The following is a 17359-nucleotide window of genomic DNA, read 5'->3' as shown; positions in this document are numbered from 1 at the left end:
CTCATCAGAAGACGCTCCTGTCGAGGTGTTAACTTCCGTGGACGACCTGGACGTCTCTGTGAGATGGTTGCAGTTCCATCTTTCTTAAATTTTTGGACCACTTTTGCTACAGTATTCTGACTGATAAGTAAAGCTTTGCTGATAATCTTGTAGCCTTCACCTTTGTGGTGGAAAGAAATTATTTTCTTTGGGGAATTCTGAAGAGACAAGTTGAGCATCACTCTCCATCCAGCATCCAGTCACTAAAAGAGGTCATTGTTGAAGAATGGAAAAAGATTGATGTTGCAAAATGTCGCCAACTTGTTCATTCCATGCCTAGAAGACTTGGTGCTGTCATTAAAAATCATGGAGGCCATACAAAGTACTAGATGTAGTAGTTTTTGTTGTAGGGTGTACTCATTTTTGCACCACCCTAATTTGAGTAAAACTGAAAAATGTGCAATCTAAGTTATATTATTAATCTTACTTTCACGTTGTAAGTTAAATAGATGTTATATTAAACTTTGTCTTTTCAACATTTTGGAAATTGTTTGTGTTCATTGAGATATTGTTTAAAATCTTACTTTTCAAAGGGGGTGTACTCATTTACGCTGAGCACTGTATATACCCAGAGTCTTGCCCCTCATGTCGCGTGTGGGTCGCGTGCGCTGCGTGCACGCCACACATAGGGGTAGAAAGTGAGATGTACTTCTGTCTTGGGGGCCGCACAAATAGCAAGTGTGGAGTACTTGTGTAATACTTCTGAGGCACGTCACTCGTACAATGACCGTGCATCACTCGTGCATCTTACTGTCATCGCAAAGCCCCTACGAGCCGTGCTGCTGACTTGGTTCAGGCGTACAAAAGGACTACAGGTCCCGTATGTAGTGTATGCATTCTTGATTTTTCACAAGACCCGTAGAATTTGCATGTGCAGGGCCAAAAGTCTTCACAGGCACTTCTATGGTGCTGAACACACGCAAGTGTTGCGCAAGTCTCAAGCACGGTTTTGCCAAATTTTTTACTGTAGACCGGCCGTAGTAGCACGTACAGCGGGTTGTGAGTAAGCCTGAACCTAACTGCATGTCTTTGGACTGTGGGGGAAACCAGAGCACCCGGAGAGAGGAAACCAACACAGCTACGAGGAGAACATGCAAACTCCACACAGAAACGCCCTCGCCGGCCACTGGGCTCGAACTGAGAACCTTCTTTCAGTGATGCGACAGTGCTAACCACTACAACACTGTGCCATCCTTAACATGCAATATCATAATTTGCTTACGTAAATTTAAATAGTGACCTTGGACTTGTATAACATCTTGAATACTGAATAGTCAGAATTCTAAGACTTTCTGTTCATTTCCAGTTTTCAATTTAAAAACAAATCCCAGATTTTCAATGTGGTCTCAGACTTTTGGACCCCACTGTGTTCACACAACATATGCTACATGCTAGAGATTCTAACAAGTGAAGCAGTTTAACCACTAATACTCATTCGCTTGTGTTCTATAGAATACATACTGAACCTGATAAAATAGAACATGAAGAGAGAATATGAAAGAGACAACATATAGGAGACAGGGATTCTTCAGGGGCAGGGACAGGGACAGGATGACTCCATTATCCTCTCTCTTTTCTTCATGCTCTGTTTTGCCACTAGTGTTTCAGTCTGACCCGGACTCGTCTGAGGCGGGAGTGCTGGCCGCTTGTTTCTCATCATCATCCGAGCCCTGGTGTGTGTCAGGAAACAGAGAAACAGTAGACAATCAGTCAGAACAATTTTTAACGACTATACTTCTTCTATGTAAGACAGCCAATTGCATTCTTTTGCAATTGCACAGTTATGGTTAAATTTAAGGCTTAATGTTACCAAAGTAACCTTTTTTCATTTTGTTAAGATTAGTATTAAGAATCTAAAATAAAATCTAAAATGTGTAAAAGTCCAGTTACATCAAATTTGTTACTAAAACAACTACCACAACTGAATGGTGACAACCAACGTTTAATGCTTAACCATTAATGATTGGTGCATGTTTATAAATAACATATGCCAAAGTGGTTATGTTTTGTTTCACACTGGCACTTCACACAACCACTTTTGACCAGTCACATGGACATGTATACACTATATGGCCAAAAGTTTGTGGACACTTAACCATCATACCCATGTGTGCATTTTGAACATGCCAGAACATCCAGATTGAGTCCTCCTTTGCTGTTATAATGTCCTCCACTCTCCTGGGGAGGATTTCCTCTAGATTTTGGCATGTGGCTGGGGGAATTTGTGTTCATTCAGTCATGAGCATTAGTGAGATCAGACACTGAGGAGGTCTAGAGTGCAGTCAATTTTCCAGTTTATCCCAGAGGTGTTCAGTGGGGTATGAGGTCAGGGCTCTGTGCAGGACACTCAAGTTCTTCTACTCCAAACCGTGTAGCCACTGAATTTGCTTTGTGTACAGGAGAACACATTTGGGCCTCTTAGCTCCAGTGAAAGGAAACTGCAATGCTACAGCATACAAACACATTCTGTAAAATTGCGTTTACAATGTGGCAACAGTTTAGGAAAGGCATATGGTTGTGGTGGTCAGATGTCTACATACTTTTGGTCATATAGTGTATGTTTTGAATTTGATGTGGGGAAAATAAACTCATACTTGTCTGGACATTTGTCTTTAAATGTACTATTTTGTTTTTTTAACAGTGACAGTTTAGACCACGGCGGCACGGTGGTGTAGTGGTTAGCGCTGTCGCCTCACAGCAAGAAGGTTCTGGGTTCGAGCCCCGGGGCCGGCGAGGGCCTTTCTGTGCGGAGTTTGCATGTTCTCCCCGTGTCCGCGTGGGTTTCCTCCGGGTGCTCCGGTTTCCCCCACAGTCCAAAGACATGCAGGTTAGGTTAACTGGTGACTCTAAATTGACCATAGGTGTGAATGTGAGTGTGAATGGTTGTCTGTGTCTATGTGTCAGCCCTGTGATGACCTGGCGACTTGTCCAGGGTGTACCCCGCCTTTCGCCCATAGTCAGCTGGGATAGGCTCCAGCTTGCCTGCGACCCTGTAGAAGGATAAAGCGGCTAGAGATAATGAGATGAGATGAGATGAGTTTAGACCACAGAAATGCTTTGCTCAATTCGCAACTTGACCATCAGGTTGATTACCCATGTTGTAAGTTCTCATACTTATATATATATATATATATATATATATATATATATATATATATATATATATATATATATATATATTAGTGCTGTCAAAAATGTCGAGTTATTATCGCGTTAACCTGACTCAATTTTAACGGCGATAATTTTTTTATCGCGAGATTAACGCTCTGTGACATGATGTAGGTTTTTCATAAGCTTTTCAAACTGCCAGGAACTTGGAACAGAGACTTTGCTTAGAAAACCGATAGCAGCTAGACTGTAATGCCCCGCCCCGCACAGCCAGAGTCCTCTGCCCTCCTCCCCCAAAGAACCAGCGCGGGCAGGGCGCGCTAATAGAGATGGGATTTATGGCTCTTTGATGGGATCCGCATCTTTGTGATCCGTTCTTTGAAAAGAGCCATTCAAAAGACTGGCTCATTTGGCTCTTTTTAAATATTTATTCAGTTTTAAGAAGACAGCGTCTAAAGAAGCCAGATCCCTCTGAACTGTAAACTCAATGCTATCCCAGAAATCCTTCCTGTAATATGCAAATTTGGCCGCCTCTGATTGGACAGCGCGACGTATCAACAGGCAGAAAGTGTAAAAGTACAAAATGTATTAAGTGAGCTGAAACAGTAAAGATCAGATTCAATGCAATATTTATCAACGAACAACTTAAAGTTAATATAATAGTGTACTTTATATTATAATCAAGCATGTCAAGCCTACCGTCACTGTGTAACCTGTCTCTCTGATTAGAGTTGTAGACTAACTCAAGCAGAAGACCACTTCACTCATGGTTCTCTTGCTAGCCCCGCGCCTCGGGACGAAGAGCCACGGTGCTCGGCTTAGGTTTCATTTTGCAGTGGCTGTGTCAAGACGTGTTATGCTTTGCAATTAAAAAAAAAAAACATTGGTACAAAACAAGCCTATTCATTTTTTTATGCTGATAAGAGAATTACAATGGTTTTTCATGTGACAAAAATGTGCGATTAAATTGCGATTAATCGCGAGTTAACTATGACAGTCGCGACATTAATCGCGATTAAATATTTTAATCGCTTGACAGCACTAATATATATATATATATATATATATATATATATATATATACACACACACACATACACACTGTATATATATATAAATAATTTATTTATTTACTCATTCATTCATTCTATCCACATTCAATGGATATGAGCAATTGAGCAATATGATTGGCTACTCTACTACTAGGATATCAGCTCATATACTGTGAGTAGAGAAAAACAAAATGGCGGAGCGTTTTGCTGAACCAACCGAGGACGTATCTTTTTTTCAAGAATTATTATTATAGCATTTTTCACAAATTGCTACTGTCATTTTGCTGGTTTGTTTACATTCTAAGCAGAAATGATTTTGTTGGACGTTTTGTATAAAGTTTTTATTTATCGAATTTGCAAAAAATAAAAATAAAAATGCTCTGTTTCTCAAAATGGGCAGCACAGTGGTGTAGTGGTTAGCACTGTCGCCTCACAGCAAGAAGGTCCTGGGTTCGAGCCCAGCGGCCGACGGGGGCCTTTCTATGTGGAGTTTGCATGCTCTCCCCGTGTCCGCGTGGGTTTCCTCCGGGTGCTCCGGTTTCCCCCACAGTCCAAAGACATGCAGGTTAGGTTAATTGGTGGCTCTAAATTGACCGTAGGTGTGAATGTGAGTGTGAATGGTTGTTCGTCTCTATGTGTCAGCCCTGTGATGACCTGGCGACTTGTCCAGGGTGTACCCCGCCTCTCACCCGTAGTCAGCTGGGATAGGCTCCAGCCTGTCTGTGACCCTGTAGAACAGGATAAGCGGCTACAGATAATTGATAGATGGATGTTTCTCAAAATCCAGTGAATGTGGATAGAATAAAACAGTTATTCCACTCAATCTCGTCGTACATTGGCGCTATGTGCCTTGTTGGCTATCAGCTCATGTACAACTCGATTTCGTGGAATAACTGTTAATTGTACACTCACTGGCCACTTTAATAGATTAGATAAGATTAGATAAAACTTTATTGATCCCTTTGGGCGGGTTTCCTCAGGGAAATTAAGATTCCAGCATCATCATTACAGATAAACAGAGAAAATAAATAGAGAAAACTTCTAGATAAATTAAAATAAATTATTTACATATACAACCCTGATTACAAAAAAGTTGGGACAAAGTACAAATTGTAAATAAAAATGGAATGCAATGATGTGGAAGTTTCAAAATTCCATATTTTATTCAGAACAGAACATAGATGACATATCAAATGTTTAAAGTGAGAAAATGTATCATTTAAAGAGAAAAACTAGGTGATTTTTAAATTTCATGACAACAACACATCTCAAAAAAGTTGGGACAAGGCCATGTTTACCACTGTGAGACATCCCCTTTTCTCTTTACAACAGTCTGTAAACGTCTGGGGACTGAGGAGACAAGTTGCTCAAGTTTAGGGATAGGAATGTTAACCCATTCTTGTCTAATGTAGGATTCTAGTTCCTCAACTGTCTTAGGTCTTTTTTGTCATATTTTCCGTTTTATGATGCACCAAATGTTTTCTATGGGTGAAAGATCTGGACTGCAGGCTGGCCAGTTCAGTACCCGGACCCTTCTTCTACGCAGCCATGATGCTGTAATTGATGCAGTATGTGGTTTGGCATTGTCATGTTGGAAAATGCAAGGTCTTCCCTGAAAGAGACGTCGTCTGGATGGGAGCATATGCTGCTCTAGAACCTGGATATACCTTTCAGCATTGATGGTGTCTTTCCAGATGTGTAAACTGCCCATGCCACACGCACTAATGCAACCCCATACCATCAGAGATGCGGGCTTCTGAACTGAGCGCTGATAACAACTTGGGTCGTCCTTCTCCTCTTTAGTCCGAATGACACGGCGTCCCTGATTTCCATAAAGAACTTCAAATTTTGATTCGTCTGACCACAGAACAGTTTTCCACTTTGACACAGTCCATTTTAAATGAGCCTTGGCCCAGAGAAGATGTCTGTGCTTCTGGATCGTGTTTAGATACAGGTTCTTCTTTGAACTATAGAGTTTTAGCTGGCAACGGCGGATGGCATGGTGAATTGTGTTCACAGATAATGTTCTCTGGAAATATTCCTGAGCCCATTTTGTGATTTCCAATACAGAAGCATGCCTGTATGTAATGCAGTGCCGTCTAAGGGCCCGAAGATCACGGGCACCCGGTATGGTTTTCCGGTCTTGACCCTTACGCACAGAGATTCTTCCAGATTCTCTGAATCTTTTGATGATATTATGCACTGTAGATGATGATATGTTCAAACTCTTTGCAATTTTACACTGTCGAACTCCTTTCTGATATTGCTCCACTATTTGTCGGTGTTAGAATTAGGGGGATTGGTGAGAGCCGCTGCCACTCCAAGATGCTCTTTTTATACCCAGTCATGTTAATGACCTATTGCCAATTGACCTAATGAGTTGCAATTTGGTCCTCCAGCTGTTCCTTTTTTGTACCTTTAACTTTTCCAGCCTCTTATTGCCCCTGTCCCAACTTTTTTGAGATGTGTTGCTGTCATGAAATTTCAAATGAGCCAATATTTGGCATGAAATTTCAAAATGTCTCACTTTCGACATTTGATATGTTGTCTATGTTCTATTGTGAATACAATATCAGCTTTTGAGATTTGTAAATTATTGCATTCCGTTTTTATTTACAATTTGTACTTTGTCCCAACTTTTTTGGAATCGGGGTTGTAAAAATATAAAAAGAATAAGATATGGGGAAGGGGGGGAAGGAGGGGGAAAAAGGAGAACGGGGGCGGTGGCAGGAGAGATATTGCACTTTATATTGCACATTATATTGAACATAGGAACTTGTTCTTGATTTTAAGATTCCTGTTCTTGGCTGGCAAGAGTGGAACCCAATGTAGTCTTCTGCTGTTGCATGCTGAGACGCTTTTCTCTTCACCACGGTTGTAAAGAGTTGCTATATCCTTCCTGGCAGCTCGAACCAATCTGGCCATTTTCCTCTGACCTCTCTTATCAACAAGGGGTTTCCACCCACAGTACTGTCGCTCATTCAATGTTTTTTGTTTGTCACACCATTCCGTGTAAACTCTAGAGACTGCTGTGTGTGAAAACCCCAGGAGATCAGCAGTTTCTGAAATACTCAAACCAGTCCATCTGGCACCAACACCCATGCCACAGTGAAAGTCACAGAGATCACAAGTTTTCCCATTCTGATGTTTGAAGTGAACATTAACTGAAGCTCTTGATTTGTATCTGCATTATTCTATGCACTGTGCTGCTGTCAAGGGATTGGCTGATTAGATAACTGCATCAAACAGCAGGTGGATGGTGTTCCTAATAAAGTGGCCAGTGTGTGTGGGTTGTTGTTTTTTGTGTGTGTGTGTGTGTGTGTATTTTCCTACTTTGCGCTTGCGACCTTTGCCCCGGTTGGACTCGGATGAACTCTCATCACTGGAGATGAACTCTGGACTCTTAAAGCTGTCATTCCCAGCTGCCTTGTTCCTCTGTCTCTCCTTTCCTCCAACTAACTTGTTTTTCTTCCTCTCCTCATTCCTTCCTCCCTTCTTTTTTGCCCTTCATAAAGATAAAGAGAAAAAATATACAGTAAATGAGAAAGGAGTCATGGATATATCCCCATTACAGGTCATTACCACTATTATAAGCTATCGCAGTGCCTTGTCCATTAAAGCCATATTAGCACAATCAGAGATATATTTTGCAGTTTTAGAGAACATGAACATTCCCATATTTATCAGGAGGTCGATATACAAGTGCTATGTAATGTGTATGCCTATGAATCAGATAAACTAGGTGTGTTTTGTGCTCTATGATCCATGGTACTGTGAGAGACTGAGTGGACAAAAATACCCACAGAAAATGTATCCGCAACCTCTGAGATAATTAGATTGGTCACAGAATAAAAAAAGAACAATTATGGCTTGTTCGACTGTTCATCTGCATTATTGCAGGCTTCGATGATATCAGTAGTACAAAAACAAAAGTGATAATAAAGAACATCCTTAATACACTGTTTATGACTACATCTGGATCAAAACTGAAATTTTCTCATGTCTTGGATTAAACACTAATCCAAACACTCTATATATCCATGCTCTGACTGGAGCTAAACTATCCCTAGAATGTGACTGGATATACAGGAGTAATCATTTTAAGAAACTGTCTTTGACTGAAATCTATAAACAGAGATTTTGTGAACAGATTGTGTGAAGTACTTTTTTGAGGTGCCTCCACTACTTTCTCTGTACTCTTTCATCGCTTGCTCGTATTCTTTCTTTGCTTCCTCGGCTTTCCCTTCCCACTCCTGTCAAAAAGGAAAACAGTGAAATTTATGAAAATTAAGCAAATAGAGTTCGAACAAATAAAAACAACCATACTTCCATGCAGCGTTCATACAGACAACAGAGTAAAAATTTAAATAAAATAAAAAACAAGGACCTGAGTCTTTTTTTAAATTACCTTTTTAAGAACTACACAAAACAAGTATTTCACATCAGTGACTGTTTATAATAATAATAATAATAATAATAATAATAAATCTTTATTTCTTAAGATAAAGACATCTTAAGGTGCAGTACAAACATTAAGCAGGTAAAAACATTAAAATACAGACAAAGCACAAAACATTTTTTAAAAATGCTAAAAATATCGTATTTACCATTTATACATAAAATGAGTCTATTTACACAATAATTCTTAAATCTATCAGAATTTATTTGAGGGTGATGGCTACCGTTTTTCCTTAGGTTATATGATGTTTCTTTCCTTTTTGGAAAAATAACATATAATGGCTGGGATGGATCTAACTTACATTTATTAAAACTATTAACATCTGCTTTCTCAAAGAGATTACAAATATTTACTTTGCTTGAGCTATATTTAACAATTATTCCACGAAATCAAGTCGTACATAAGCTAATAGCCGACGAGACATGTAGCGCTGAGCCAGCTATAAGCCATATATGACGAGACTGAGTGGAATAACTGTTTTATTCTATCCACATTCACTGGATTTTGAGAAACAGAGCATTTTTATTTTTAGCAAATTCGATAAATAAAAACTTTATACAAAACGTCTGACAAAATCATTTCCGCTTAGGTGGACTTCTTAAAAACCTATCGATGGCTGCAGGAATTTACTTTAGTGCTGTTTTTTTTGTAGAAAGTGCCGTCTTGCTGTCATGCCGAGGTATAGAATCGCTTTAGGCATTTATTTAATTCTTTCTTGGACATTTCAGTTACGTAATTTTCAAACTTCTTTGAGCTTTTGAACCAGTCTAAAAAAATTCAACAAATTTTAATGCTTAAAGATGAAGAATGCAAACAAACTGGCGAAATGACAGTAGCAATTTGTGAAAAAAGTGATAATAATAATTATTGAAAAATTAAAAAAAGATACGTTCTTACTGTACCATCAAATACTTTTATTCCATATTTTGTTGCTTTTTTGTATTTTTGGGGGTTTTATTTTCGAGTAGAGTTTTTATTTCGTCCTTGGCTGGTTCAACAACACGCGCCACCATTTTATTCTTCTCTACTCATGGTATATGAGCTGATAGCCTAGTAGTAGAGTAGCCAATCAGAGCGCACAAGCATTCTAAGCATTTTTGAAGCACTTTCACACAAAAGCCATGGTTTTTTTCCAGGTATTCAGGTACTTAAAGCACTTTAAACACCATGTGCAGTCCCTGTTCACGGTTAAAAAAAAAAAGAATGAATCATAGATTGTACATTTTGTGTATGCAACATGAAAACAAGAGTAGCAGAGGGAAAAAGGGTATCGATCACCTCTTTCTTTTCTTTGCTCAGTTGCTTCCACATCTCTCCGGCCTTCTTTAAAATCTCAGTGACTGAGATTCCAGGGTTTTCTGCTTTAATGCGATCTCTGCTGGAGTTCAGCCACAGCATATAGGCACTCATTGGCCTCTTGGGGGCGCTGCTGTCTTTCATCTTCTTCTGTACATAACCACGAAACATATAATAGATTAAACACAAAGTGAACACTAACTCTTTGCTGGTAAGATTGTAGCTATGCTCCAGCAGCATGTGCTTTCTTTAGTGAATAGTGCTTTAAAACTAGATTTCAAAGTATTATTATTAGTACTATTAGATATCAACTGTTTGTTTTTAATTTCTGTCTTTTTTGTACATTACCAACACAGTAAATGAGGGCTTGTCCTCAAAGTTTTTTCTGAGATTCAAAGTCACTTAAAATATTATTTCAACAAATTGGTTTTATGCAATAATTAATTGCTTAACTTAATGGTTATGTTATAAAAATATTCCAAATACAAAAGCATCCTCACTTTTACCCTCATAAAGAAACCCAGATTATGCTAATATGCAAATTCCAAGGCAAAACATTATAATTTACCTTGGCATTTAAGACTGCATAATTTCTTTAGGTACACAGTTGTGCAGTTTTCTAAAGAAACTAAATCGCAGGTTGTTCCAGACTTCAGACTTTTTTATCAGAAATATGGTCTATTACTTAAAGGTGACATATTATACTCCTTTTTCTACAAGTTGACACAGTTCCCTGAGGTCTTAATGAAATGTCTGTGATATCGTTTGCATGTTCTCCCCGTGTCCGCGTGGGTTTCCTCCGGGTGCTCCGGTTTCCCCCACAGTCCAAAGACATGCAGGTTAGGTTAACTGGTGACTCTAAATTGACCGTAGGTGTGAATGTGAGTGTGAATGGTTGTCTGTGTCTATGTGTCAGCTCTGTGATGACCTGGCGACTTGTCCAGGGTGTACCCCGCCTTTCGCCCGTAGTCAGCTGGGATAGGCTCCAGCTTGCCTGCGACCCTGTAGAACAGGATAAAGCGGCTACAGATAATGAGATGAGATGCTTTGGTCAAAACAGCACAAGGATAAAGCACCACAGCTTCCTTCTCACCCTGTCTAAACAGCCTTATTCAAAATGGCCGATTTGAGTGTCTGTTCCTTTAAATAATAATGAGTCACTGTTCGCCCCACCCCCCTCTTCTGCTGGCCAATCAGGTAGCACTTTCCTCATGAATATTCATTTGCAAAGGGAGTTCTCAAGCCATGAGTGGAGATACTCAGAATGAGGGGGTGGCATAAGTCTAATGACCTCCCCTTGTGACATAGAAAGGGGAGCCAAATCTGAATGGCTTTTTGACTCTCATATTTTCTGAAATAGGAACTCAGAGGAAACTGACTGGGTGTCTTATTTCAGAGTTTGTGGGTTGGTAGGCTACAGATACCCAAATATATGTGCACAAGCACTAAAATAATAGATTTTTCATAATATGTCCCCTTTAATATCATCCACGACTTAAAAAAATACAAAAATTTCACTGTAACTGAAAAAATGTATATATCTCCCCAGCCCCTTCCTGCACTATATGGCGCATAGGGCAGCACTGATCTCTGTTTCTATAGCCCTCGGCCTTTCGCCTATTACATAGCTAGGGTTACGGGGGGGGGGGGGGGGGCTAGTCCTCCAGTAACCACGAGAGTTTGACTCCCCACTCGCATCTGTATTGCAGCATGCCTTGCCAGATTGCAGTAGGTACCATTTTTATGATGGCCTTTGGTATGACCCGACCGCAAGTAAAACTCGCGATCTCCTGATCGAGAGGCAGACACACTAACCACTAGGCCAACTCGCTATATATATATATATATATATATATATATATATATATATATATATATATATATATATACATACACAGTGCTCAGCGTAAATGAGTACACCCCCTTTGAAAAGTAACATTTTAAACAATATCTCAATGAACACAAACAATTTCCAAAATGTTGAAAAGACAAAATTTAATATAACATCTGTTTAACTTATTGCGTGAAAGTAAGGTTAATAATATAACTTAGATTATGCATTTTTTCAGTTTTACTCAAATTAGGGTGGTGCAAAAATGAGTACACCCCACAACAAAAACTACTACATCTAGTACTTTGTATGCTCTCCATGATTTTTAATGACAGCACCAAATCTTCTAGACACGGAATGAACAAGTTGGGGACATTTTGCAACATCAATCTTTTCCATTCTTCAACAATGACCTCTTTTAGTGACTGGATGCTGGATGGAGAATGATGCTCAACTTGTCTCTTCAGAATTCCCCAAAGAAAATAATTTCTTTCCACCACAAAGGTGAAGGCTACAAGATGATCAGCAAAGCAGTCAGAATACTGTAGCAAAAGTGGTCCAAAAATTTAAGAAAGATGGAACTGCAACCATCTCACAGAGACGTCCAGGTCGTCCACGGAAGTAAACACCACGACAGGAGCATCTTCTGATGAGATGGGTTGAAGAAAATCGGCATGCAAGTTCACTGCAGTTATCTAAAGAAGTAGAAAACCAAGCTGGGGCAACTATTTCCTGTGACACAATACGGCGTACACTGCAGAGGAATGGCATGCATGGATGCCGTCCACGAAAGAAGCCTCTCCTAAAGCCCAGGCACAAAAAAGCCCACCTAGAGTTTGCCAGGGCTCATGCTGACAAAGATGAAGACTACTGGGACTCTATACTCTGGAGTGATGAAACCAAGATAAATGTTTTTGGAACGGATGGCTTCAAAACTGTATGGCATCGCAAAGGTGAGGAATACAAAGAAAAATGCATGGTGCCTACAGTGGCAGTGTCCTTATGTGGTCCATAAGTGCTGCTGATGTCGGGGAGCTGCATTTCATTGATGGCATCATGAATTCACAGATCTATTGCTCTATACCGAAAGAGAAGATGCTACCATCACTCCGTGCCCTTGGTCGTCATGCACTTTTCCAACATGACTAAACACACATCTAAGGCCACTGTTGGATTTCTGAAGAAGAACAGGGTGAAAGTGATTCAGTGGCCAAGTATGTCTCCTGATCTGAACCCAATCGAACACCTATAGGGAATTCTGAAGAGACAAGTTGAGCATCACTCTCCATCCAGCATCCAGTCACTAAAAGAGGTCATTGTTGAAGAATGGAAAAAGCTTGATGTTGCAAAATGTCGCCAACTTGTTCATTCCATGCCTAGAAGACTTGGTGCAGTCATTAAAAATCATGGAGGCCATACAAAGTACTAGATGTAGTAGTTTTTGTTGTGGGGTGTACTCGTTTTTGCACCACCCTAATTTGAGTAAAACTGAAAAATGTGTAATCTAAGTTATATTATTAATCTTACTTTCACATTATAAGTTAAACAGATGTTGTATTAAACTTTGTCTTGTCAACATTTTGGAAATTGTTTGTGTTCATTGAGATATTGTTTAAAGCGTTACTTTTCAAAGGGGGTGTACTCATTTACACTGAACACTGTATATCAGGCTTGTAGTATTCGAGTCAGACTCGTGCCCTAATTTTAAGGACTCGTGACTTGACTTGGACTTGAGCACTGATGACTCTGACTTGGACTCAGACTTGTGCATTAACTGCATTCAGATTTGTAACTTGGAGACGAGGACTCGGATTTTTTCTTTATTTTTTGTAACATGCCATAATAATTTGGCATAAGATATTTATATCTACATTAATTTTTGTACTAATTTTGTGCAAGAGTGTCACACCTGTGTGCCTTGGCGCATGCATCAGATAGACTCTTGGGCACGTAAACGACTTGCACCTGCACAGGATTAAGGCGCAATCAGCGTGCCTATATAAAAACTGTGAAAACGCACTTACTTTGCGAAGTATTCAGTTGTGTTGCTGACACATTACCGAACCTTATTTCCTTGTTTGGTTTCCTGATCCCTGATTTCCTGCTTCTTGTCTTTGATCCTGCCGAGTCTACAATAGCCTGTTTGTGCCTCGCTCGACCTCCTGCCAGTTTCACTGTTTTACGATTTTGCCTGCCGTTCTGGATTGTTTACCAGCCTTCACTCGTATTAATAAACACACCTTCTGCACTTACATCCGTCTCCCAACCATCTCTGACAGAATACTTCGTACTCCCTGACAAAGAGAAGCACATTCACCTGTTCATACATCATGTTCAGGAACAAACTAATGCTAATGGCGCTAAAACAGCCACCGTCAAATGGTGCGGTTGGAGTCTTGCTCTGGGACTCCACTCGAAATTTTTTTTAATGACTTGGACTTGACCACTGAGGACTCGAGACTGAACTCGGACACAAGGTTTAGTGACTCGACTAGAACACTCATATTATATATATATACACATACAGTGGTGCTTGAAAGTTTGTGAACCCTTTAGAATTTTCTATATTTCTGCATAAATATGACCTAAAACGTCATCAGATTTTCACACAAGTCCTAAAAGTAGATAAAGAGAACCCAGTTAAACAAATGAGACAAAAATATTATACTTGGTAATTTATTTATTGAGGAAAATGATCCAATATTACATATCTGTGAGTGGCAAAAGTATGTGAACCTTTGCTTTCAGTATCTGGTGTGACCCCCTTGTGCAGCAATAACTGCAATTAAACATTTGCGGTAACTGTTGATCAGTCCTGCACACCAGCTTGGAGGAATTTTAGCCCATTCCTCTGTACAGAACAGCTTCAACTCTGGGTTGTTGGTGGGTTTCCTCACATGAACTGCTTGCTTCAGGTCCTTCCACAACATTTCCATTGGATTAAGGTCAGGACTTTGACTTGGCCATTCCAAAACATTAACTTTATTCTTCTTTAACCATTCTTTGGTAGAACGACTTGTGTGCTTAGGGTCGTTGTCTTGCTGCATGACCCACCTTCTCTTGAGATTCAGTTCATGGACAGATGTCCTGACATTTTCCTTTAGAATTCGCTGGTATAATTCAGAATTCATTGTTCCATCAATGATGGCAAGCCGTCCTGGCCCAGATGCAGCAAAACAGGCCCAAACCATGATACTACCACCACCATGTTTCACAGATGGGATAAGGTTCTTATGCTGGAATGCAGTGTTTTCCTTTCTCCAAACATAACGCTTCTCATTTAAACAGAAAAGTTCTATTTTGGTCTCATCCGTCCACAAAACATTTTTCCAATAGCCTTCTGTCTTGTCCACGTGATCTTTAGCAAACTGCAGACGAGCAGCAATGTTCTTTTTGGAGAGCAGTGGCTTTCTCCTTGCAACCCTGCCATGCACACCATTGTTGTTCAGTGTTCTGCTGATGGTGGACTCATGAACATTAACATTAGCCAATGTGAGAGAGGCCTTCAGTTGCTTAGAAGTTACCCTGGGGACCTTTGTGACCTCGCTGACTATTACATGCCTTGCTCTTGGAGTGATCTTTGTTGGTCAACCACTCCTGAGGAGGGTAACAATGGTTTTGAATTTCCTCCATTTGTACACAATCTGTCTGACTGTGGATTGGTGGAGTCCAAACTCTTTAGAGATGGTTTTGTAACCTTTTCCAGCCTGATGAGCATCAACAACGCTTTTTCTGAGGTCCTCAGAAATCTCCTTTGTTCGTGCCATGATACACTTCCACAAACATGTGTTGTGAGGATCAGACTTTGATAGATCCCTGTTCTTTAAATAAAACCGGGTGCCCACTCACCCCTGATCTTCATCCCATTGATTTGAAAACACCTGACTCTAATTTCACCTTCAAATTAACTGCTAATCCTAGAGGTTCACATACTTTTGCCACTCACAGATATGTAATATTGGATCATTTTCCTCAATAAATAAATGACCAAGTATAATATTTTTGACTCGTTTGTTTAACTGGGTTCTCTTTATCTACTTTTAAGACTTGTGTGAAAATCTGATGATGTTTTAGGTCATATTTATGCAGAAATATAGAAAATTCTAAAGGGTTCACAAACTTTCAAGCACCACTGTGTGTATATACATATATATATATATATATATATATATATATATATATATATATATATATATATATATATACATACACATGAGTGTTCTAGTTCTAGCTTGTAAAATATGTAAAGGTAAATTAAACGTATACATCCCTTCTGCTCTCACCTCTCTTTTGTGTTTTCCCTCCTTCACAGATTTGGCCTTCTTGACTGGTTTCTTCTTTTTGTCTTCTTCACTGTTTGCATCTTCATCACTACTTTCACTGGCTGAGGCTTTACTGTCGTACCTGAAACACAGATTCACACACACCATGGAAAAGCACAACATATAGGTATTTTCCAGTTTATCTGTAACCACAATGATATAAATGTTCGAGTAGGGGAATAGCGATTTTATTCAAAATCACATACTCTTCTGCAACATCATCATCTTCATCTCCAGGGTTAAATGATTCATCTGTGATGAGAGAATGAAAGAGAGGGAGTCAGCATTTTGATCTTTATAATCATACGAGGGTAAGTTAAAAAGTTCTAAGACAAATTGAAAAAAAATCTTTATTTATGAAAATAACAAAGCTATTTTTCTACATATCCTCCATTTAAGTCTAAACACTTCTGCAAGCGATGTTTTCATCAGAGAATTCCTTCTTTGTATTCCTTGTTTTGAATTCTTTTGAATTCCTTTTGAAATTATAACATCTGTCTTAGAACTTTTTGACTTACCCTCGTCGTATATATGGCTTCTCTGATTGGCTGGGTCAGCCATCACTCACCGCTGCCAGCCTCTGAGTCATCACTGTCGTTGGCCTCCTCACGGATCTTCCCTTCCTGCTTCATGCGCTCCAGATAAGCATCATGCTGATCGTCATCTGAGTCACTGTACATATCCTCTCTGACCTTCATACCCTGCCATCATGGAAATGAAATCAATTGCTTCATAACGATACAAACTCTATGAAATGTATTCAATCTCATGGTTAATCATTTTCACACAAAAACCCTTTCTCTGGTCAATTACAACATAGACATTTTATAACAGCAGCCATTCTTCACACACAGTGGCCCCACAATCTTTTCCAAACCCTTAAGCAATGGTTGTGGTTGTAATACACATTAAACTGACACAAATCTGCAAGTACAGATTTTTTGATACACAGTACAGTGGTGCTTGAAAGTTTGTGAACCCTTTAGAATTTTCTATATTTCTGCATAAATATGACCTAAAACATCATCAGATTTTCACACAAGTCCTAAAAGTAGATAAAGAGAACCCAGTTAAACAAATGAGACAAAAATATTATACTTGGTCATTTATTTATTGAAGAAAATGATCCAATATTACGTATCTGTGAGTGGCAAAAGTATGTGAACCTTTGCTTTCAGTATCTGGTGTGACCCCCTTGTGCAGCAATAACTGCAACTAAACGTTTGCGGTAACTGTTGATCAGTCCTGCACA

General features: G+C 39.4%; 1 protein-coding gene across 2 annotated transcripts in view; it reads right to left on the bottom strand.

Annotated features, from left to right (window-relative positions):
• Positions 1 to 577: 577 nt before the first annotated feature.
• The window catches only part of ssrp1b (structure specific recognition protein 1b), a 75237-nt gene continuing 58455 nt past the window's right edge, over positions 578 to 17359 (bottom strand). For both annotated transcript variants that reach the window (XM_060924844.1, XM_060924845.1), the window contains 7 exons: positions 16676 to 16808; positions 16314 to 16359; positions 16069 to 16189; positions 9937 to 10104; positions 8364 to 8452; positions 7533 to 7704; positions 578 to 1709 (listed from right to left, as the gene is read on the bottom strand). In XM_060924844.1, the coding sequence (XP_060780827.1) occupies positions 1644 to 1709; positions 7533 to 7704; positions 8364 to 8452; positions 9937 to 10104; positions 16069 to 16189; positions 16314 to 16359; positions 16676 to 16808 (795 nt within the window). In that variant the 3' untranslated portion in view covers positions 578 to 1643. The remainder of the gene's footprint in view (positions 1710 to 7532; positions 7705 to 8363; positions 8453 to 9936; positions 10105 to 16068; positions 16190 to 16313; positions 16360 to 16675; positions 16809 to 17359) is intronic.

This window comes from Neoarius graeffei, chromosome 7, assembly GCF_027579695.1.
Source record: "Neoarius graeffei isolate fNeoGra1 chromosome 7, fNeoGra1.pri, whole genome shotgun sequence".
Classification (NCBI taxonomy): Eukaryota; Metazoa; Chordata; class Actinopteri; order Siluriformes; family Ariidae; genus Neoarius; species Neoarius graeffei.
The sequence above is the reverse complement of the archived record's forward strand: the minus strand, read 5'-3'. Positions and strand labels throughout refer to the sequence as shown.